General features: G+C 34.4%; 1 protein-coding gene across 3 annotated transcripts in view; it reads left to right on the top strand.

The window, feature by feature from the left end:
• The window catches only part of LOC126775422 (rho GTPase-activating protein 27-like), a 126,245-nt gene that overhangs the window by 62,032 nt on the left and 37,873 nt on the right, over window positions 1-26,340 (top strand). The window contains exon 1 of one of the 3 annotated variants that reach the window (XM_050497354.1): window positions 17,343-18,941. The exons of the other annotated variants lie outside the window; for them this stretch is intronic. Coding sequence (XP_050353311.1) covers window positions 17,784-18,941 — 1,158 coding nt within the window. The 5' untranslated portion in view covers window positions 17,343-17,783. Of the gene's footprint in view, window positions 1-17,342; window positions 18,942-26,340 lie in introns of those variants that run through there. 3 annotated transcript variants of the gene reach the window in all.

The following is a 26,340-nucleotide window of genomic DNA, read 5'->3' as shown; positions in this document are numbered from 1 at the left end:
TTGACCTTTGTAGAGTTCGTTTGGAGGACTTTCAGCTGGATTGGAGCGTAGCAATGTATTCGTATTCTTTCTGAAGACTAGTCGAAACAATGTGGGAAAAATTATCACTATTGTCAGAAGAGTGGAGTTTTATAAGTTCTGAATTCGGATTCGAAGTATTCTGAAATAGACACGTTTTTATTTCCTTTGTTCTATATTATTAATACGTAGTACATAAGGGACTTGATTTATTTTATTTTGTTGCTTTTATCACTTAAAGCGGTGAGATGGTCGAGTGGCTAGAACACGAGAAACTTTAACCAAGGTTTGATTCCCGTGCAAGCCCGATTCCCGGATTCCGTGTGCTTAATGTATTTTCCTAATTTATCTCCTGCTCGGCGTTAAATGAAAACATCGTGAGAAAACCTACATAATGCCTGTCAAGCCTGTACTTTCTTTTACAATTTTACTCAAAGGTTCTCTACTCAACTACAAATGTTAAAGTTTTACATAAATCTATTTATCATGTGTGAAAAATATATAAAATATAATATACTTTTAAATTTTTTAATATTGCAGTTAAAATAAGCGGAAAAATTTAAATCTCTCTTGATTTTCTTATAGTTTTTCTTTTATTATCTTTATATCCATTACTATTTTTTGTTCTTATTTCCAGAGCATTTTATAAGAGCAGAAATGTCTATATTTGAATTGTCTTAAATCAATAAGAATGTATTTTTAATAGTTTCACTAAACGAACATTATTGCTTAACTTGTTAAAGTTTAAACAAAATTCTTTTGGTTAAATTGACTGCGATTCGAGCGAGGAAATAGTTGTAACCTAGTTTAAAAATAAGTCGTTTCTGCACAGTGTTGCCAAGTCTTTGTGTTTTTATTTTATTTTAAATATAACTTGGGTTAATTATCAAGAGACTTACGAACTAGTACATGAGAGTGTATGGTGCCTGCTGCCTTGACGGCGATATTTATAAACAGTGTTAAATTAACAAATCTTCTAGCCTATTTCTACCAAGGAAGACTTGGTATTTTTTGTCCTATTAATGTCATATTGCAGTCTACTTTTATTAGAATACGTAATTGATTATTGTTTAACAAGCCCGATACATATCTTCGCTTTCATAATATTTAGAAATTGCAATATATTTAAGAGCCGAGATGACAGCGGTTAAAACACGTGAATTCCAACCGAAGATTGCGTGTTCAACCTTGACAAGTATAACTGAATTTTAATTTACTTAATTTGCATTTGTAATATACCTCGTCCTCTGCGATAAAAAATAAGTATCCAACACCCCGCATTGCAACGTGGTGGGGTAAGTTCCAAACCTTCCTCTCAAATGGGAACGAGGTCTTACCCCCTTTAGCTTTAGTTTTTATTATTGAATATAATGTAGATATGACTCACACTATAACATATTCTGCCACCAAACAGCTATACTTAGTATTGTTCTGTTCCAGTTTAAAGGCGATTGAGCCTGAGTACAAACTCAAGGAGACATAACATCTTACTTCGCAAAGTTTGACGCATTGGCGATGTAATAAATCGTTCCAATTTCATTCAGCACCGACTTCAATTGCGTTGGTGATCAATTACCATGAGGTGGACCATTTGACCGACCGCCTACCTATTTTATAAAAATGAATGTATTAATGTGCTTAAAACTTTATCTCCGCTTCATGAACGCATTCAATAATTCAACATTTCCTAATACGGCGCAATATGCGATCTGACCGTACGTTTGCATTCATTATAGTTCTAATAAGGCCGCCGGGTTGATCGACCGAACCGTTAGTCGAGTTCAGAGAACTAAACAAAGGTTAAATTATTTTTAAACACATCAACACTATTAATAGTTACTTTAAATATTTAGGATGTCCCCTTATCCAATGATATTATTTCATTCGAAATAACTTCGGCAAACGTTACATCCTATTTGAGATTCTAATATCTAAATGTATTACGGCTTCTAGAATATGTCACTGGATTCTGGGCTTACTGTATAATGTTTACGTGGCCAAGATCGATAAATACTGCGCGTTAAATATGGCAGTACAGTGTTCGGTATGTCCCTTGAAAAGCCTGCTATTGTTTTTTTTTTTCATTCCTTAAGACTAGCTTATGAGAAGAGGAGACTTATGTCCAGCCGTGAAGCATTCTCGGGCTTTTATTTTACTTTATGACTACTTAAATAATAATTTCAACTATACATAGTCAATATGTCACTAATGTGACTTTAAAAGGTTTTATAAAATTAAAAATAAATAAATATGAGTAAATTTTATATTTTTTATCTATATTTATTTTACGATAAACTCGATAAAGAGTTCTTATTCGATTCTGCCACATTAAGAGGTCATCGTGTCTAACGATAAGTATAATTTTTCACCTGCGCACGCGCAGAACTGGTTCCCGTGTACCGTTGTCGAGGTCGCCGTCAGGAATGTAAATAAATATTACGTTTAATTGATGATAGAATCCGCCTTTCTCCCTTCCTTTTATGGAATCCGGTTTTTAAGGATATTCATTTTATAATTTCACATAAACGGGATCAACATTTTTCGAATTTAAATCAATATTATGTATTTATGTATATAATGCTGTTACTGCTTTTAATAAGTTGTACTAAGGTAAGGATAAAACTGACCTATGTGTTTCCATCTACATGCAGCAGTTTGATGAGCTCCAAAACTTTTCTCGATAGGAAAAGAGGCCTTAGCTCTACAGCGGGATGTTTAAAGGCTGCTACTTACTTAATTATATTATAAGATTGTCTTTTTTATACATGACATCTCGATGTCTGGAAATCCACAGCAGCGCGATTTTTAAGGCATTTACTGCCTCACACAACCATTCTTTGAAACCAGCTTTCGCCGGCGACTATTCTGAACCGATATGACATAGAAACCTCGACCAAGAAAAGAGCGTACTCCTTAAAGACCGGCCACGCACCTGCAAGACCTCGTGTGTTGCAGGTGTCCATGGGCGGTGGTAGTCACTTTCCATCAGGTTAGCCACCGACTCGTTTGCTCCTTCTTACATAAAAAAATACATAAATTGTATGTCCCAATTATTATGTCTCAATGTTTCTGTCGAAGGTTCACAGTAGCAACCCGAGTTTGGAAGTTGAAAGTGTGCACACTCCCGTGCCTTGGAAAGCACGTAAAGCCGTTGTGCTGCGCTTGAACTCTTTTCAGTCGTGTCGGATTGCCGTCCAATCGGATTATAAGAGTGAGAGAATTGAGAGTACGCCTGTGTTTGCGCACACACTTGTGCACTATAATATCTCCTGCGCAGTTGGCTAATCTCTCTTGAGATTGGCCGCCGTGGCCGAAATCAGTCTGGAGGACATAATTTAGACTTGTCTGTGTTATTTTTTTCAAATTAAATAAAACGCATTACTGCTTATATATATAAGGCTTCGATGAGTTGAAACGTTTTCGCTGATCCTGTTTATATAACTGCATTAAACCAACTACTCAACATAACATTTACATTAAATACAAAATATATTATCAATAAAATTTAAAAGTAATAAAATATATAGTTTGTATGTTTGATAGCGCTAATCTCAAAAAAATAAGTAATTGATTTCTTGAGGACTATTATTAGCTACATAAATTCACCTTAAGGATCATAGGTATAATTATAAACTAGACAACACCGTCAAGCGTTAAGTTGAGGGGGCCGCGCATTATTTCGGCTTCGAAGGTGTTTTTTTATCGCTCATACTGAAGACCCTTTCTATAGAGTTGGTTTATTTGTTATGTAATTGTGATGTGTATGACAGAGGCATGTATTTAAGTTCAATGCGGGTAACTGATGAACATCGAGATGTGTTTATAAGCTATCCACCACACCAAAGAGAGAATCAATAGTTTGTATATCTTACACGTGTACTAATTTAAAAGTGAGTTTCTTATTCGTTTCTCTCTCCGATTTTGGCTTTGTCCGTTCAGTATTTGGAGTCGGTTTTCTTCAAATGTTTTGAAAGGGTTTTTGAACGGCAAGATGACCTTCTAAAAGTCCCAACACTTTTAAGTTCGTGGAACACAATGCGAATAAAAATTAACCTATTTAACAAAACATCTTGGAGATATAATTTATTGCGTCGTAACAATTTAGTACTAAATTCATACTTAGGTCCACTGACCGTAGCGATCGTACAGACAGCAGAAATGTATTTTTTGTGTGTAGTGTATTGTATGTAGGTGTAAATAATTCTAATGTTCGATTTAAAAGGATATATGTATATATATACTGTTTTATATCTCCTAATACTAAGTAAATTTGCACGGAGATAAACGTTTTATTGTTATTTCTATAAAAGATATAACTTACTCGGCCAATCTCTATATTAGATTAGCTGTGACATTTTTTTATGAAATAGGATAGAATGGTGTAATGAACAGCTGATGGTAAGTAAGAATATGAGAAATATTAAGCATTCCATACTTACCCAACGAACCTTGGGAACTAAGATGTTATGTCCCTTGTGCATGTAGTTAAACTGGCTCATTCGCTAAGCCTTAATTAAGGCTTAGTATTGTTGTGCCTCTAACCGGGGTAGAATATATAATGAGTGGCCTACGCGGATGGGCTTGCACAAAGCCCTACCACCAATAACATTTACGAGTTGTCACTTTACTATTTTAAATTGTGAAATAAATCTACCTTTGTTTATATTTAATGTAGTATTCAAAAAAGCATATCTCTGATGACGTATAATGAAAAGTTGATAAGCTACTGATGATAATAATATTATGGTTTAAAATAGTGTATGGAAAAACTAAAGTTTTGAAATGACGTACTGAAGTGACTACTGTTATTTTAATAATGTAATTAAAGACGATAATTTAATAATATTATAAAATACACACAATATTACTTAAGGTGACGTATTTATTTACTTTGAAATAATTTACGTGTCAGCGGTATTATGAAGTTTAATAATTAATCATAAAAATCAGTGTAATGTGATATGTTGCATACATATCACATTACACTGATTTTTACTACTACTATTGTATTGATACTACTATCGCAATGTAGAAATGTATTGTTATTTAATATTTTTTTATTTATTGACCCAACTCGTCTTGAAGCCTTGAGATGCGAGTAAGTATTCTTAGTTAAATTTGCTAGATTATTGAGGCAAGTCAAATGAAACGAATATAATGTTAGAAGTGTTTATTTAGCTATAAATATGGCTTAGTTTTTGATGTTTCGTTATTACAGATTTCTACTAATATTGATAACTCATGACGTATACAGACGTTGACGGGCCGGATGGAGTGGTTTGTAGATACTTGCTTTTTACGCCGAAGGTTGTGCGTTCGATTCCCACCCAGGACAGACATTTGTGTGCATGAACATGTCCGTTTGTCCTGAGTCTGCGTGTAATTATCTATAAAAGTATGTATTTACAAAAGAAAATAGTATATGTAGTATATCAGTTGTCTAGTTTCCATAGTACAAGCTCTGCTTAGCTTGGGATCAGATGGCCTTGTGTGAATAATGTCCCAGGATATTTATTTACAGCCCGGCCATTTATCATTATACCTAACTGTGACCTCGTCGGTTGTGTCGGATTGCCGTACAATCTGACTGTGAGGGTGAGGGAACTGTGAGTTGATCAGTGTTGGCGCGCGAATTTATGCACTGTATATCTCCTGTACTATTGGTTAGTCCTTGTGATTGGCCGAAATCATTTTAAAGTTATTTGTTATAAATTTTGTTTATTTTTGAAGATAACAACTCCGGATCGAATTAAGATTGAGTTTTGATATATTTTTGTAACAAGTGAAGCGACCTTGTAATATTTCAATCGACGCAACGACAGAAATAAATTTTATTGCAAATTAAAAATAGAATTAAAATCTTCTTTTTTAAATGAATATCATTAGAATATACTTATTACAAATTTAGAAATATTTGAAAAGTATTTTTTGTTCTGTCTGTACCAATTCGTCTGCGAGGTTGGGCGGGCGCCAAGCCGTCTGTCCTACATTACTATTTATATCACTACCGTTGTCTATATAGTAATTGCTAAATTAGTTTTGTATAAAATATTTACTGTATATAAACAATACCCGCCACCATCTATCGGAAATACAGAGATCCTATATTACTCAAAAGCACAGATGAAAACAATGCAATCAGTATTTATTTTATTAACAGTACAGACAATATTTGGCGACACAAAATAACATACTTTTAGATTTGTTTGTAACGATAATATGTAAAACAATTGTTTAATTGACCATAACTTTTAAATCACTTATACCTTCGATGTTGGGATCAAAACATATTTGCCGTTGATTTTATTTTGGATAAAAACATAAAAAGATTTCACAATTGGTGACAATATCGAGTAACATATGCGAACAGAAACCCGATTGAATAACATTACTTTTTTCAAGTCAAATTCAATAAAATTCGTCTAAACAACCTTTCTTAAACACCACAGATTAATAAATGAGCGAACATTGACCACAGACTATATATACTAATATCAGTTAAATTGAAATGCGAAACGCTAATTTGCTCTTTATGGCCATTAATCGAATAATCCAAAGATTAATAATAAGAGGTCTTATTGTATGTCACTTGACCTTGCGTCTGTTACGATGTCACAGTCAAGGTATGTCTTGGATACTCTTAATATATAACACTGTATTGATACTTTTAACATGTAAATGAAATTACACATATTTCTAGATTTAATACAGTAGGTTTCTATTTCCGCTAATTCCGTCATTTCCATCAACTGTAAACCTAAGTAAATTAAAAGTTCCATATTAAGTGGTTTTTGCATAACGCTATGTTCATTTTATTTATGTTGTAATATCAGAGGAATCATCGTATTTTATATAATTTACATTAAAGCCATTTTAAGTACATGTATACAAAAAAATATATTTAGGTACTGTAAAAATCATTTATTTTGTATGATTTATGTTAGTGGTACTTTGAGCTATCTATTGTAATCGTCTGAAGGTTTTGCGTTGGTGAATTACTAACAATACCATTGTTTACTGTTTGAAGGTCAAAGAGAGTTACTAATTTGGAATTCTATGATTAAGCGAATCACGTTAATTTTTGTTTCTAGTTTATACATTAAATTATTCCTTTTAAATGAAACTTTTTTTAATGTGTGATAGAAAAGTATTAATATTGCCTATGTGGTTTTTTATGAATATCTACAAATTGAAATTAAAATATTTCTCTTATATTTTCAAACGCGTCCATTACAACGCCATCTATCGCTGACAGGAGCACATAAATAACGAAATTATTGTGTAACGAACTGTAGGTAGACTATTAAATTAATAATATTTATTTTTCCTAAATTTTTTAAAAGAAATGGTTCTTACTTTAAAAGAATTAAGTAATTTAAAATCACCATTCACCTCTTATCCGACATCTAGTGGAAGTTTACGAGTACTATATAAGCAAGATAAGACTGTAACAGTATCTTAGTTCCAGCGTTGATCAACAGATGGCAGTAAATGGTTACGAATACAATTGATAGTTAAACTGAATTTGTTTAGTACTGATATTGATTAACAAGTTAATATTTAGTTTTATATTATTAAATCAAACATAATTTATTTTTTAGAAATAATATTTTAATAACGTCGAAGAAAAGCTTGTAAGGAGAATGTATAGAATTAGATATAAATATAGATTTCAATATTTACAATGTATATATAAAAAGTAATAATATAGTACAATATTTATCCGTGCAGTGACGGAGAAAGAATACATTTCACTGCCCCTCTCTTTCCCATGGGTGTCGTAAGAGGCGACTAAGGGATATCTGAGCGACCATCTGCTCATCTGGTGGTAGGATGCTAACATCCGCCTGGCTTGTTACCACCGTACGCATGGTGAAAAACTCGTGAAGTGGCTTGCAGCCGCGTTTCGAGGTCAGCCAGCGTACAGCCAGAGCCCAAGCGAGTATTGCCGCGATGGGTGTTGGTCCAATTGGAGACGGCTGTTGAACCAATGCCGGGGGAAACTGTATTGACCTGCCGGACAGGGAGACCCGAAGTAACGGCTGTTCCGCTGGCCGCCCGTGGCATAGTACAGGGGCCCGAGCGTGCCTAACCAGCTCGTGAGGCTGCCCCACCAGGCCACGCATAATCTCGGGGTGGACCGTCGTGCCGGTTGGTGACCGGTAGGTGGGGTCCCGGCGGCCACTTCCGGGGGGGTTCGGGGGCCCTTCCGTCCGGCGGGTCAGTGTATTTTCCCTGTTGGCAACCACTTGGGGAAACACGCCTCCACGCTTTGCCCATCCCTATCGTGGCAATACATCGCTCGCTTCACGTCTCTTTTCCATTCTATTTTTCCCAAATGGCGCAACAAAACAGAAATAACGGTCGTACAGCGGTGCACACCCCCACCATACCCTCGCTGTTTGAGGTCGAGTTCTCTAACATCCGAGGACTCCACACTAACCTCAACGCTGTCCACCACCATCTCGAGACAGCACGGCCAGCAATGTTGTTTCTCACGGAGACACAAATACTCCGTCCTGCCGATACCAGCTACCTTAATTATCCCGGCTACACGCTTGAAGAATCCTTCAAAGCGAAAGCCGGAGTATGCTTGTTCGTCAGGACGGATGTTTGCTGTCACCGACTGCGCTGCTTGGAGGACCCCTCCTTCTCCATGTTGGTGGTACGTGTGGACCTGGTTCGTCAGAGCCGAGTCTACGTGTGCCTCTACAGATCCCACAATGGTGACTTGGAGACAAGCCGATTATTTGACCATCTTAGTCGGGTGGCAGATGCTGCGCAAGAGCAATTTCCTAACGCGGAATTGGTGTTTTTGGGGGATTTTAATGCTCACCACGAATCCTGGTTGAAATCCCTCAAAACTGACCATGCTGGAAGGACTGCTCATGCTTTGAGAGAGCTCACACATGACTTGACCCAACTGGTTGATCAGCCCACCAGGATCCCAGACATTGATGGGCAAGCACCTTCTCTACTGGACCTTCTGCTGACTTCTCACCCGGTGGAATGTCAGGTTGTGGTTCAGGCTCCTCTTGGCTCTTCGGATCACAGCCTTATTTCTACCAGAGTGCCACAGGCCAAGCTGCCGCCACTAGCGGTATGCAAACGTCGCGTTTGGCACTATAAGTCGGCGGATTGGGACGGTAGGCGCGATTACTATGCGTCGGTCCCTTGGAAGGAACGTTGCTTCAGTGGGAATGACCCGACAGCTGGTGCCGCTGCTGTTGCTGGCGAGATCATGCTGGGAATGGAATACTACATTCCTAGCTCAGATCTCGTCAGTAGGAGTACGCGTAACCGTTGGTTCACTCGTGAATGTGCCGATGCTGTATCAGCTAAGCAGGCGGCATATCGCAAGTGGATTAACGGCTGCATTAGCGGGGCATCTAACATTGACTCACTGAAAGCAAACTATAATAAAAATTCCAAGTCCTGTAGAAAGACATACACGAGAGCGGATGCACAGCGCATTGTACAGATTGGTCATGACCTTGTTTCGCATCCTAGGGGCTCCCGTAGCTTCTGGCGTCTGACCAAGTCTGTGCAAAACAATTTCTGCCAACCTTCGCTGCCACCGCTCAGAAATCCGGACGGATCGCTAGCTCACAGTCCGCAAGATCAAGCTTATCTCCTGGCTAAACTCTTTGCCGAAAATTCCGTCATCGATGATTGTAGTGCACTGCCACCTACAATACCTGCATGTGGCCATACGATGCCTGACATTAAAATTAGGCAACGTGATGTGCGTGCGGAGCTGCAATCACTTGATGTACGGAAAGCTAGCGGTCCCGATGGAATACCAGCCATAGTGCTGAAGAAGTGCGCAGCGGAGCTGTCTCCTGTGTTAACGCGCCTGTTCCATTTTTCTCTCTCTTCGGGAAGTGTGCCGGAGGCTTGGAGAAGAGCTAATGTGCAAGCGGTTCCCAAAAAAGGGGATCGGTCTGACCCGGCAAATTATCGGCCAATAGCTATCACCTCAGTACTTTGTAAGGTGATGGAACGGATTTTAAACAACCAACTGATCCATTACCTAGAAGATCACTCTTTAATTAATGATCGTCAATACGGGTTTCGACCAAAACGGTCCACAGGTGATCTTCTAGCGTACGTAACGCACCTCTGGGGTGAAGCTATCGACAAGCATGGAGAATCGTTGGTTGTCAGCCGCGATATCTCCAAGGCTTTCGACAGGGTCTGGCACAGGAGTCTTCTCTCCAAGCTGCCGGCATATGGTCTGCCTGCTCAGCTATGCACCTGGATTGCCAGCTTCCTACACAAGCGTAGCCTTCGTATTTTAGTTGATGGTTGCGCTTCACAATTCTGTTTTTTTTTTTTTTTTTTTTTTTTTTTTTTTTTTTTTTTTTTTTTTTTTTTTTTTTTTTTTTTTTTTTTTTTTTATAGAATAGGAAGGCGGACGAGCATATGGGCCACCTGATGGTAAGTGGTCACCAACGCTCTTAGACATTAGCATTGTAAGAAATGTCAACCATCGCTTACATATCCAATGCGCCACCAACCTTGGGAACTAAGATTTTATGTCCCTTGTGCCTGTAATTACACTGGCTCACTCACCCTTCAAACCGGAACACAACAATATCAAGTATTGCTGTTTTGCGGTAGAATATCTGATGAGTGGGTGGTACCTACCCAGACGAGCTTGCACAAAGCCCTACCACCAGTAATATATATGTATTGAATGCTGGGGTCCCCCAGGGATCTGTGCTATCTCCCACACTCTTTCTTTTGCATATCAATGATATGCTCTCTCTTGGGAACATACATTGCTATGCAGACGATAGTACAGTGCATGGTGGATACCACTGACGCGCAGTGGCTGGGCGAGCGGAAATTGAGGAAAGGCGGAAGAATCTTGTCATTGAACTCGATAGGACGTTAGAGCTCATCGCCAAATGGGGCTCTGATAATCTTGTTGAGTTTAATGCCAAGAAAACACAGGTATGCGCTCTCACGGCGAAAAAGTCAACATTTTCCCCTCTTCCCTCCCTCTGTGGTACTCCGCTGGTGATGCAAAGCAAAATCGCCATGCTGGGGATTGACGTTCGCTGTACCTTAGTCCAAGGGATTACATCGAGGCTGTTATAAAAACTCATCTGCTGTCATAAAAATTAATTTATGTCATTTAAAAATATACTATTAATTAAGTTTAAATGTCAAAAATGAAATGTAATGTAGAATAAAAATATTGGATTTTGGCATTCGGATTATCATCTTTGACTTCAAAAGACTACTTATGTAGTTATATAAATATAAAGGGCTCAAAGTGATTACTATTAGGCTCAACAGAGTATAGTCAAGTCACGATATTTATTGATTTGCTAGCTATTGCAGCGTGTCAATAGAAGCCAATCTGTACAAAATGGAGGCCTACAAACTATGAACTCACTTTAGAAATATAACTCGCAATAAAATACAATATTATTACATTTAATTTCTATTAGCCAAATTATCAATAATTTTGGCCATGTTAATGCAGTTTCAACTCTTACGACAACTAATTGTTAAATTAAGCTCCAAAAAAATATATTATTATTATTCAATCGACCATGCAATCTTCAGTGGTCTCCTCTGACACGGTAGTATGAACAAGGGATCCCGTGCCGCCCCCTGAAAAGACGGTGAACGTACCGCTGGTTTTTTAGTGGGTATACCCCCACTTCATGTGGAAGAAACGCGTAATTGCGTTTTTCCAGGGTTGTTGTAAGCTTAGGATTTAAATCCTTATATGTTACACAACTGTACCTAATTCTGCAAATGAATAAAGAAAGATTGCAATCGTTTTCCAACTAACTTATAATACTTTTTTCTTTAAAACATAAAATACTGGAAAGTTCTAGATTTTATGGGGCATCAATGCGTTAAGTCTCACATTTAACCTGCGACTACTTAAGACCACCCAAATACGTAATAACATTTCTCCACACATATAACTTAGCCCATAAATCATAAAACACGTGCTTGGGTACCACAAGTTTGTAAATACAAAGCAATCTATCGATGGTGTTTTAATCTGTGGTGGTGTTTTCCGGCGTAGTTTTGTGAACAGTAACAACTTTTAATGGTGCTATCGTATTAGCGATCATTATATTCTCACAATGTTTTTATTATAAGTATTATCTATAAAAAAAAAAAAAATATTAAAGCAACCCTACTAGAAAAACACCAATTCTACTAACAAATTGTCACTTTATCGCAATCGAATCGAAGCGTGATCGTTGCCGTTTTTCCGTTTTCCTATTATTTCATTTAATTATCAACTATTATTATAAGAGTTAAAAATAAAGTTTGGTTTTGACACAACGTTATATATTAACATCATATCGGTTCGGTTCCGATTCGAATAAATACAGATGATTCAAAGTTGGATCGGAATTGAATCATAAATTAGTTGAATTCGGCTCCAGTCATTAATAAAATCTAAGTACCAGTAGTGATCGACTGAAAAACGACGAATAGGGTTTTGAAATACCAAAGAAAATGTGAATTTTGCCGATGTTTGTGATCTCAGGTTACTGCTATCGCTAGTTTTTATTATATGCCTTAACACACCCCCATAAATACTATCTATTAGACTATGCTCCGCTGGATTCTATTTTCTGTATCAAAATAAACAACTCGGAATTCCAAATAATATTTCAAGCGAGACACGTAATACATAATAAAGTTATAAATTAAGTAAATGACTTATTACTTAGTTAAGTGATTTGTTTATCGTTAACGTAGCAAGTTATTAGCCTATTTCTGTCTCCGGTATGATTTAGAACCTTACCTTTGCGCTTTTGGAACTATTGTGTTTAAAAAAAAAAAAAACTGAATATATAATAATACACATTAATTTCTTTTTATTTATTACTCTACTGTTCGACGAAATAGGTATGGTTAGATATAAAAAAATGGTTCATAATTTCTTTCTCTAACTTATGTTTATGTAAATATCACATCGGCATAATTTAGCGGTTCGATTCCCGATATATTGATGCAGCATGCCTCACTAGCTGTCATGTTCTATTTCATACAAGACGGATGAACGAATGTTTTTTTTCCGATGGAATGATTGATCGAGTCGCGGATGTAGAATGGGGTTGAATGATGTTTTTTTTTTTTTATTTATCATCGCGTTGCTAATTATTTGTAAAGAGTTTTGTCATAAAAAATGTTTAATTGTAAAAAAAAAGTATTGTTTATTTACAATTGAATAAGTTTTTTATATTTTTATATATCTACAATTTTGTTTTTCATAGACAACAGCGAAAAAAGAAAAACTAAAGAATTCTGAAGTCCTTATGAAAGTTTTAATGAAAGAAAGAATAAAACCATTTAAATGTTATATTCGGAAAGTTATAAATCTAAAAATATTCTATAAAACTCAAAAGCCCTATAAAATATTAACGATCCATCGAATTGATATGTTAATGACTAAAATGGCCGACAATACGTCGCATCCGGTGTAGTCAAATGTTTTTGAAATGTACATTCGTATGATATTAATTATAATTTCTGATGTTTTTTAGTGTTATCTTTACTGGAACAGTGATTAAAGAATCTTTTGATAAAAAAATCTATATCTATTTCCGAATAACCTTTTTATTCTACTAACGAACTAGTTCAAACCAGATCTCTCAAGTTTCTTGTTTTAAAAAAAAACGATTGCTGAATCGTCTATTGATGATAATTATATATATGATGATGATAATTTAAGTTGCTTGATAAACAAAACCGGGGCATTGTAAGAAATGTCAACCATAGCTTACATAGCCAATGCGCCACCAACCTTGGGAACTAAGATTTTATTTCCCTTGTGCCTGTAATTACACTGGCTCACTCACCCTTCAAACCGGAACACAACAATATCAAGTATTGCTGTTTTGCGGTAGAATATCTGATGAGTGGGTGGTACCTACCTAGGCGAGCTTGCACAAAGCCCTACCACCAGTCAAAACCATTTCGCTCGTGCACTTACAACAATGAGAACCATGTTTTATACCTTACTCTTCCGGTATCACAGCGTTATTTATCTCATTTCACTAATTGCAAGACTGGATTTAAGCAGTCTAGTATTATGATTGAAAATAACAATGTTTTCTGTGTGAATTTCACGAATTGGGAAACGTAAACGAAAATCCTTTTTGCTGTTGCACACATCTCAATAGTCCGTTATACTTAAGTGATAAATCCAACCAAAAAAAAATTAAAACGCTCGTCTTCTAAGAAATCCGTAACAGCCTGTGAATGTCCCACTGCTGGGCTGAAGGTTCTCTCCTGAAGGGGCTCTCCCTTTTTGAGGAGAAGGTTTGGAGCTTATTGTACCACGCTGCTCCAGTGCGGAGTTAGTGGAAACACCTGTGGTAGAATTTCAGTGGAATTAGACACATGCAGATTTCCTCACGATGTTTTCCTTCACCGTAAAGCACGAGATGAACTATAATCACAAATTAAGCACATGAAAATTCAGTGGTTCTTGCCCGGGTTTGAACCCACGATCATCGGTTAACATTCACGCGTTCTTACCACTGGGCCATCTCGGCTAAGAAATAATTTAATAAAAATAAATTAATAGTATAGTTTAAAAATAACGTTGAAAATTACGTTACATCGCTTATTGCATAATTTCTAACGAATTATGCACAAAGAACTCCGTTGATAACACTTCTGGATCGAAGTGCTAGAACGTCAGATGTTATGAATATACCCGTTATCTATTAGATTAAATATGCGGGCGATCACAGCTGCGACCTCATAATGAATGTTCTTTTTGAACCATCCCACATCTATTAAAATTAATAGCTAAAAAACACAATTCGTCTCGAATTGTTAAATGTACATAAAACATATATATATATATACCTCATCCAAGTTACACTAAACCCAGAGACACTTTCTACGCATATTTTTATACAGTTTTATTTCTTTTAATTGTACCTTTTTTATTATAAATACGTGTTAATCTGAAAAATTATGGAGACTGTAATATATATAATCAGTTGTTTACAATATGAATAAAAAACAATAAAGTATAGTTCTTTATTGTACATCACAGACATCCTAAAAAAACAAGAAACGAAAAATGAGTGTATCGTAATTGTCTGTTTAAAAACAAAACGGACTTATAAAATTATAATTAGGACAAATAAAATTAGAGGCCATATAAAAAAGTGAAATGTAAAGTCTTATGTGCTTGTAGTTACACTGGCTTACTCACCCTTTAAACCGGAGTACAACAACTTGTTATTTGACCGAAATGTCTTGATGATGAGAGAATATATGATGGGGCCCTACCACCAAGTAAATCGGTTCAAAAATGAGTCCTGATGTAATAAAACGTAAAAGAAAAACAAAAAAAATAAACAACCAATTCGAGAATTACAAAATAACTTAATGAAAAAATTATACGTAAAATGAAACGTTATAATATAATACTTATGCGCGTTTAATATTTCTAAGTTTCCTTTATAGTTCTTATAGCATAATTACTATAAGATATAATTATCTTGTTACCATATATACGCGTATGGATTGACGCGTATACTCGTATGGATTGAGCAATGAACGAATGAACGAAAAAAAGTATAAATTAAACTCCATTGAGTGCAATTAGTAATTATAGCTGTTGATTGGCTGAATTGACTCGCAGCTGCTAGAATTGTGGGCGAGTGGTCACTCGCCCTTGGTGACACATACGCGTATGTCGACCATTTTAAACCGAAATTATCAAAAAGAAAAATCTTTTTTAAATATATATTTTAATAAAATACATTAATTTAAGACACATTTAACTAGTATGTTTATATTTTAGAAATTACATTATGATTTTTTATAAAATACTAGCTTCCGCTCGCGTGTGAAGGAGGGATAGGTGTTAGGTAGTCTATGCTTAAATCATGGCAAAAGCTGTCTCTATTTAAAATTTCGTACAAATCCTTTCGTAGTTTATGCGTAAGAGTAACAAAAATCCATCCATCCGTTCTCGCAAACTTTCGCGTTTATAATATTGGTATGATACATATTATTCAAATTTCTATTTGTTTTGAAATGAAAGTGTTTTTTATTTAGCACAAAGTAACAAAGACAACAAATTGTTAGACTACTTTGTGTTACTTATATATCAATGCATACGTGAAAATAAACTTTAATTATTTTATTTGTATTAATTTGTTTTTTTTTTATTAGAAGTAAGGCACTGTTTGACGTTATTCTGATAATGTATGAAAGGGGCGGTAAGGATTTGAGAACTCTAAAATTTCGATAATATGCCTTCGTGATGTATTCGAAATGAGTGAAACCATAAACCCTAGCTATGGAAATAAATAAGTATATATATTTATAGATAAAATAATATAGAATATATAATTTCATAGAAAGAGGAAATGCTGACTGATGGAAACATGATATTTTCACATGTGCCAAACAGTAGCCATTGAAATTAATTCGCAACTATAAAGACTTAAGAAAAATAACTGGTTATCCGATTTCGCGCTTTATTTATTAAGATATAAGGTGCATTTTCCCGTTGCGATCTGTTTCTCGCTTTCTTATGAATGGATTCGCCTTACATTAGCTTCTGAGGTTCCTTGTTCGCTCATTAGCGGGCTACCAAGCAAGGGCCGCATGCTGTTTTAATTATACGACTGAAAAGTAGGTTGTACGAACTTTAATACAAGGGAATTTTCCTCATTATGAACGTAGTGTTGTTTTTAAATTGTTTTTTAGTATTTTTAACACAGTTTGAATTTTCGATGTGTCCACACTGTACTGGTGCCTACAGGTATAATATTTTCATATGTAAATATCACTAGATACTTCCCGTCATCTTATTTTTAATCGAATTTTAAGTGCAAAACTTTTTAAAACCTAATGTATTAAAGTGTATTTAAATGTTATTTATTTATAATATACTAAAGCTATATAAAATTATGCTAATAAATGTATTACAGACAGCAATCAAATAAACTTTTGTATTACTCTATCATTTTAAGGAGGTAGCGAATTATTATAGTATGTTATTGCCTTTACAATTGATTGTGAAACACGTTACGTTACATTTAATATTGTCGTCATTTTCTGTGCAAATAATTGTTCGTTCTTTACACATTAGTGAAGCGAAGGTAGCGTTATGTCAACACAGATAACATAAAATATATATGAAAGTAGCGGGCCTCGGTTGGTGACGTATGATTTCATACACGTAGATATGCGTACGTCCCGGCGCCTGTTTCATTTATCTAATGCACATTGCATTTGCTTTTAGTTTTTAGTGCGGTTACGCCACGCTCCGCTCCGCAACAGAAATAACGTGGAATATCGGTCACAGACTCTGCTCAGAATGAACGATTCGTATTAATTGTTGGACGGTACAGCACTATCGCGGCGGACGGGGCGCGCGCGGACGTACCGCTACATTTTTATATCATCTCGAGGAAAAACGCGCGAACTAAATGTCACTTTGACATTTTGAAAAAATAATAATTGTGTTTTATTTTTTTTTTCTCTATCGCGCAACGATTAAAGTTGCGAATGTTTATCGGAGGTCAGAATGGGTATCACGGGATGTTTTCGTAACGTTTACATTAGGAAGAAATATCACGATAAGTAATCAGGCGAGTGCAAATGTCGCCGATATCGCGGACCGGTCTCGTAAGTTCAATTGTAACGCAGTAACGGTGCGGAGACGTGTTAAGGGACGAGCATTCGCGGAATCCCACGGTTGATTCATACACCGGTTATCGTGTTTTGCAACGAACGGCAAAATGTGTGAGGTCACAAGTTGGATACCGCACGCCGTAGTGGAAACACTGCGCGACCGCTCCGCTCAGCCGGTAATCGCATGGCTGACGACAATACGCGCGTCTATAGAAGAATACGACCCTCTGATCGTCGTCAGACCTCCGTCCATCGTATCAGAGGACACCGAGTCGGACTGCGCCTTCGATGAGATACTCTCCCAACTAGGCAAGGAAATATTCAAGCTAGATGAATACCAAAGAAATCTTGCGCCCTCCGAAAAAGAAGTTTCCCAAAGCATCCTCAATATTTTTGATGAGTGTTTGCAGGGAATAAACCAAAGTAACTTCGTCGAAACAGAATACAAAGTGATAAGTGACCAACCAAAACAAGTGCCAAATCAAAACAGTGAGTCTGTTCACGGCAGTGTTTGTGATTCGACTTTATCGGATGTCTCGTTTGTGACAAGCACGCCGGCAACAGGTGTAAAGGTGACTGATGAAAAACGCAAATCTCCGCCACCAGTACCGCCGCGGAAAGTAAGAATGAGGACTCCGTCGCCTTCGTACGACAACGTCGAGATCAGAGACAACATGGAATCGATAAACCAATCGGATAGCGATTCCGAGAGCACGTGCTGGAGCTACAAGGAGTGCAATGTCGATAATAACGACCCTGAAGCGCCAAAGGAACCGTACGCGGCCGTATGGTCCCATTCCAGCGGGTACCACAACTCTGACGAGATATTGCGTCGCGTATTGTCGCAGGCGCAGCAAAGGGCGACAATATCGAGCCTGTCTTTCGATACGGCGAGCGATTTTTCGCCTCAGCCGTTCTCTGTTTACGCGTTACAAGAAGTGGGAGACAGGTGCGAGTCAGTCGACGCTATGACACCGGACAAGCCGTGCGACGACGGCTACGAGCCGGTACGCGACGCTCTCACCGACGAGAATATTTACGAAGAAATTGAATATGGCTATAGTTATACGGACGAAGGGTGCTCGTGTGGTGGCAGTGTTGAGGTCGAGAGTTGTTCGATCAGTGCTAGTTCCGAGGGTGTAGGCAGGGAGAGTCCGCTCTACGCGAATTTGAGGGATCACGATGCGTATGCCGTCCCACCAGATGTGATTTTTTGGAAGAATCTACTGTTGGATCCTTTTTACAATGACGACGAAGAAGATGAGGTGAGTTAACTATATTATTTAAAAAATAAACATTTAATTAATACATACTCCTTATGTTAAGCAGTGTAAATCATTTTTTTTTACAAAACAAATCTAAAAATGATTAATGAAAAAAAAAAAAATTTTTATTAATTCTATTGATATAAATATAGCATATGTATATAGAAATATATATTTGTTGTATATGTATAATTTAGATTTATATACATGACACAATTGTTGTGGTATAAATCAACAACTCTGAGGATTTAAAATTATTATTAATCCCAACAACACCATTGAGATAAAAGTATTTATTCTTCAATTATATTTATTTATCGAAAAAAAGGTAATACTACCACAGATTCGAAATGAATTTAATTTATATATTAATAGAGTTTGCGAAATAGTTTTTTTCAAACTCATAGAGTTTGAAATATTAATATAAAAATAACCTAATCTTTATTACATTCAATATATTTGAATGTTATATTTTATAGGCAATATTGTAATATTTTGTGGCGTATTTTTTTTTATCTGTCTAATTCTAATATCGAAATTATTAAACGGTTTTCGTTTTTTTTGTTGTTTTATTATTGTCTGTATATGTTATTAGTAAAATATGATAGTGCAGTGTAATTGATCTGTGTGGTACGCATCATATACGATGGTACGAGTATGAAACAGAGATAATGAGTATATATAAAAAAAAAACTTTAGATATTCTATATTTAAATATATTTTAAACTTTTTTTCTCAATATAAAACTCTTTCGTCATAATAATAAAGACACTATCGGTTATTTAAGTCTACTGTTTTATACAAAAATTAGATAAACATATCTAGTACTGTTTTACAGTAAAAATTTATAATCACAGATAAAAATAATTAAAATTACAAAGTAGGACGACTAAAATAAAGGTAGTATAAAACCTTGATGCGCGTGCGCAGTTCGACGTATAATCAATCCATCGTTAAAGGAAATCACCACGACGCGTAATGGCTGCCCATTAATATTCAGCCATTCATTGTCGCCAAAAAGATCTTTGAAACGCCTTCATATTAATTGTTATTAGCTTATTCATGTCTATACAAATGTTTGATTACAATTTTATATTTGTAAACCTCACTAACGAAAAGCATTTCGTCAAATTTTAGCGTCTTTATTATTTTCTACTATACAATCAAAACCAAAATATACTTTACTCGACTCATACAACCGATTTTAGAAGCATCTTTCATCATCATTTATTATATAATTATATAAAGCCGTTTGTTTTCGAAATTTGGGTACTTATGTGGAAAATTATTGGATCAAGAGAAAATTATAATATGTCGCGCATTTCGACGTGCCTTTAGCCTCCAATATGATCCCAAGGTTAGATAGTCTTCAAATCTTGTTTTTGGACGTCTAACGTTTTCTTATCCCTTCCCGTGGGTACTATAGTCATTTGCTTGATCGATTGTCCTGTCCAGCCTCATTTTATCATTATTTACAAGATCAATATACACTACCACTGCTTCGAAATGCAGAATAGAATTTATTGAGAATAGAATATCTGAATGGTTTGTTAACATTTTAATTTATATGCATATGTTATAACGTTTTGAATTTGTTTGAACGAAATTGTAATATACTTTGAGAAATCAATACTTTTTTAGGTTTTTTTTTATATCATGTTCTTATCATATTTTATGATATTAATCAAAAATGATTAGTATTTTCCTTGTGTAAAAACAATACTCTTCCCTCTTTTTATGTATTTTATATAAAAACGCTTTTGTAATTTTAATGATGTTATTGTTTATGTATAATCGTACAATGTGCAGAGGTAGCCCATTGAATACGGCACGTGGATCATAAAAAGAAGGTCGCGGGTTAAAATCCGGCCAATCACCTTTTGATTTTCAAGTGTTACGTTTGTGTTTACAATGAATCTCTGTGAAGTGCAATGTGAGGTAACATGCATGTATCCGATGATTGAGATGAATTGAGCTCTGAAATTCTTTGTCTTATATGAAAATAAACTTTTCTGTTCCCATGGGAAGGTACAGGAACTAATTGGTCGATAGGTGGGTAACTGGACACTCTTTACCATAGACAAAATTTTCTATATTTAATAAAGGTTTTGAATTCAACTCATTTGCGTTTGAATTAATATTTTAAAAGAATAAAAGTAAAAATTCAAGAATTTTTCTATTCTAATTCCGTTTAATGTTGTAGTAACTACATAAAAAGGCTGTTGTTATTAAATGCAAATATTTACGTGATCATTTAACAATTATATTTTATTTCATAATAAACAAATATAATACATTGTGATATAATATTGATCTAATATTGATCTACTGTTTTTATAAATGCGTATAGTAAATTTTTATTATATAATAATAATATCCTGGGACATTATTCACACACGGCCATCTGATCCCAAATTAAGCAGAGCTTGTATAATGGAAACCAGACAACTGATATACTACATATACTACTTTTTCTTTTTTATTTACTTATATAGATAATTACACCCAGACTCAGGACAAACAGACATGTTCATGCACACAAATGTCTGTCCTGGGTGGGAAGCAAACCCGCAAATCCACAACCTTGTCGTGAAAGTATCTACCAACTGCGCCAATCGGCTTTACCGGCGTTACACACGTCTGCTGTGTTTAATATATTTTGAATAAATATAAAAAGTTAAAAAAAAAGATAAATTTCGTAATATTTGGAATTAATGATAATATCAAAATATCTTCATAATTTTATTAAATTCAAAATAATCTTTATGTCATCTTTATGGCACTTAAATATGATTACTATTTTTTTTTTTTTTCGAAATGTGTAATACTGTTGGCCTTATTGGCCTCTACAGCGTCACCGGGCGGGATGGGCGAGTTGAACTCAGCCATGAGGATGTTGGGAGCCACACAGGGCTCAAGAGAGACGGGCGTCCTAAGGGTGCCTCCTGTGAGGCCGGATCTCGGCTTAGGACTCCGTTGAAATCGGGAGGGGATTACTATATTGCTATATGCTAATTAATCTAACTCTTAACTTAATTATATATTTATCACAAAAGTAAGAATATTCCATAGATTTATTTGAATGCATAAATTTGCCTGTGACTGCAATATTGAAATTAAATTAAAAAAAAAATCTTTACAAATTATTCGTAACCTATACTTTATATTTTAATGAATAAATAAATAACGGGAATATAATTAATTAGAGAGTAATTAGTCTCCATACCTATATATACAAACGAGACTAATTACTGTCTAATTAATTAGCTAAAATTATTTAATTACAATTAAATTTAGTACCATAACTAAAATAAGGGTAAAAAAAACAAATAGTCAACAATGGTTGTAAAAGTTTTAAAGTGGGAAACAGATTATAAATAACCTACTATTTATAATCTGTCAAATAAAAAAAAAATACTGCGCATCGCGTCCTCTTCGCTTTGATATGCGAATGTTTTCGATCCGTTGACGTTTATAGTTTATTGATTATTCTTTAAGAATTATACAAATGAGTCACAAATTTGAAACGTAATGACGCTATTAAAAATGATTTCATAATGAGTAATTTTGTTTATATAATCATAATTATAAAAACTAAATTATCTTTCTTAATAAGCATTATAAACTATACTACCAATGGTCAATTTACACGATGCCAAACAAATAAGGCACACACAATGAAAAATGCAATTTAATATTTGTCTCTATTTAGACAAAGCAATATTTCGTGTGTTTAGTGGGTTGGGTCGGCTCTTGGCCTCGTTTACTATTCAGCATCATCTTAGTATACTCCGATGAAATATTTAAAAAGATTTTGCTTTCGTTAAAAAAAAAAAATCTTATCAGTAGACTTATTCTGTAAGAACAAACACGAAATGTAATTCAACTGATATACAAAATTTTCTATAAAATAATAATTATAAAACAAAAGATACAAGCATCGAAATTATATATAATAATGTTTGTAGAGAATTACTATATTATGTATACATATAGAGATATGAAATTAGCTCTTACAGAATAACTTCTAAGCTTATCTCGAAAAGATGTCAGAGATTGCATTGTTTATAATATATGACATGTGCTAAAGTTATGTGTGCGAATTATATAATAATAAACAAATTAATTGTGTAATATTTTTTACAAGGTTTTAGGTTCAGATATTATTCTGTGTCGAATCTTACAACAAAATGATACAACAAAATGGCGCATATTTGTCTTTTTAATCGTGGTTTGTATAACAGCTATTTTGTTGTAACTCGCAGCTAGGTGGCGCTGTGACCAACCGCTATAGCGTTCAATTGTTCCATGACAATAGGTTTATATATAGAGGCGTCTGACGGGTTTATCTAGTAAAATATATTTTAATTAATAACATTAACTAACGGAAAACATAGCGACCCGGAAAATAAGTAACTAAGTTCGGTCAAATTAATTTCAATTTGATGATTCTTTAGTTGTTTTATAGTTCACAATTATTATTTCCAGTTCATTATTCATTTCTTAATTTCCGGGTATTATTATTTCAAATCGTTTTCTATGCTATTTCTACGTAAACGGACAAAACGGACGCGACTTAAAGATAGGAATTATATAATAAAATATATCCGTTAAACTAATCAATTACTTTAGAATTTCATACTTTGTTGTATCAAAATAAATTATTTTACAACTGTCCGAGTTCATTTTACGTTCAAAATCTATTGTGTTAATAATGTAGAGGGTTATTTTTATAGTTTTACGACCACATAAATGTTATTTCTTACAATAGGACTGTTCGTCTTTATATACCTGCTTCACTTTTCTGACAGCGGGTTTCGGTAAAAAGATTAAAGCTGCCGAAGAGATAGTATTGTTTGGTAAAGTTAAAGCTTACCGGCCTTACTTATGAACATTCAACGGGTGATAAGTTAAACAATACCGTGTATTCTTTCGTTTTTCAATAATGGTAGAAAGAGAGGAATTAACTAAACAGCTAAGCAAGGTTTATAAGTCCGCAAACAATTAACCTCAAAGAAGGATTTATATTCAAACTCTTTATTGGCGTTGGTTGTTTTTTTTTTATCTTAAGTTACAACTACTAATAAACCTTAAGAAGGTAACATTTTTATTTGTGAAAAGAATATTGTGGCTGTTTGGCGTGGTTGGTTAAAAAATATTACTTTCGTTTGTCACTTCTATTCTCATTTCTGAATTGATTTTATTCAGTCGTTTTTGGTATTATCGTGATGGTTTCTCTTATAGTACCGTCAATGTATAATAGATGGCGCAATATCGTATAAATATTTACAAAAACAATTAAAGAGGTATTTCATTACATACTGTGTATAGTTAGTATTATATATTTTAAATACTATAATAAAATTAGTGTATAAGTGTTATGTGGTGATATTAATTTTTAATTTGTTTAGGTGTACATTATTATGAATAGAGATATGAATACTAGAAAAATATAAAATAACTTCCTAATTATATCAAAACCGTTTCTAAATCAATTATTTATTTTAATAGAATAGAAAACGAACAACAAAAAAAAAAACTAAAAAAATTAAAACTGCTTGAAATATCACGCGCAAGCGATTTTCAACAGATACTTTTTTTAAATATGTAATTTTTTATCTGTTACTTAACTTGGCAAAGTGACGTGTAATTATAAAAACATGATAATTATTAAAAAAAAAAACTAAACACGTAAAAGTAGTTCGTAACATATTAAGTAATTTATCGGCTATCACGCAATAAAGTTGTAAACGAATTCAATTCTAGTTTTAATATTGTAACTTTGTTAAATTCCTTAGTTTTTGACAATATCGTTCTGTATATTTAAAATATAATTACCTTTTTTGCATTGTTAAAGTTTTTTTTTAAATTCGTTTTTCACTATAAGCTAAAGGTAGAATATTTTAAGTATAAATTAAAAAAATGCCTACGTCCCAAAATATTACGATAAAAGAAATAATTTCAAATAAACAATTAATAGCATTTGACCTGAACCTAATAAATCAATTAACTTTATCTAAGTAATAAAGTAAGATAAAAAAAAAACAATTACGTCTTTTTATAATAATTTATCTGTGAAATACAGAGATAACGGTTAAAGGTTTTAATGAATTATTGGCGGGAAATTATAAAAGACCTCATGTAGATTTATGGACGTAATTTAGAATTTAAATAGCTCGTACCTTTATAGTGACGATTTTGTATTCAATATATATGTAGTATTTAAATACGAAATCTTACATTTGAAATCTTTTAAATTATAATAAACCACTAGATGAAAATCGCGACATTTTTACCAAAAAGGTTTCATCTATTTTAATGATGAATTCGATTTATTTTGTTTTTTTTTTTACCTTAACCAGAACTGACGCAGAACTAATACGAACATGTCGAAATCTATGGACTTTTTTCCTGGGGAACCCTAAAAACTCTCGATGTTATGATAATAGATGCTTTATATTCATGAAAAAATCGGTTCACAATGCATTGATGAGCCCATACAGTGTTATTTGTAATGCTAATGAGCTAGAAATGTGGTTGAGTGAACTGGTTGCAAAAAATAAACGAGTAATTTCTTGACTGGGTTCCGTAGAAAATAGCAACATTTTTATGCTAATCGAATGCAATTAGTTTATTTACATACATATATCCTGTTTAGACTCCCTGTTTTTTAATCGGATTTATATGTGTAAGTTTTTATTTATATTTTTTCATGTTGATATTAAAGGACGTGATCTAACTAAGCTTGTTTAGCAATTACTTAGTTATTTAAACACTCATTCTCTTAATTTGATAACAAGAAACCAGATACACGCCAGAAAAAGCAGACTCGTCAGGCTGTTAAGATCGCCCAATTTATTTTTCCATGCAGTCAGGAAGAGCACTCGGGCCTCCTCCAGATTGCTAGCAAATTATGATGATTTGGGTAACTAGCTCTACCCCTTGCTTTGCACTCAAAATTAAGATGTATGGTATACTCAGGACACGTTATTTTAATCTCAAAATCGTATAAAATTTGTCTCGGTGCGGTAAGATCAATGAATTTGAACGAAGTCGAAGATAGTAATGGCTTAGTGTTTCGCATCACAAACGTTTCCAGAATCCTTACTCATCAAAGATAACTATCTCTCTGTTGTTAAAAGTCCAAACTGTGTGTTGAAATTACAATTTAAAATTTCATTTCTTTCATTTATATATCACGAATTAATTATTTCACATAGATTATCTGAAATTAGTTTGTTCTGCTCAAAATATTATCGGCTTATCATAATGTTAAATGGTTTTCAGTTTATGACACCAGCGACCAGATGCAAATCATGCAGGGCCGAATTAAACAGATAAAATGGTCTTTCAAATGAAATCAAAATATACTTTCAAGTATGTTCTTGCAAGCACTATT

Source organism: Nymphalis io, chromosome 18, assembly GCF_905147045.1.
Source record: "Nymphalis io chromosome 18, ilAglIoxx1.1, whole genome shotgun sequence".
In the NCBI taxonomy this organism is placed as follows: Eukaryota; Metazoa; Arthropoda; class Insecta; order Lepidoptera; family Nymphalidae; genus Nymphalis; species Nymphalis io.
The sequence above is the reverse complement of the archived record's forward strand: the minus strand, read 5'-3'. Positions and strand labels throughout refer to the sequence as shown.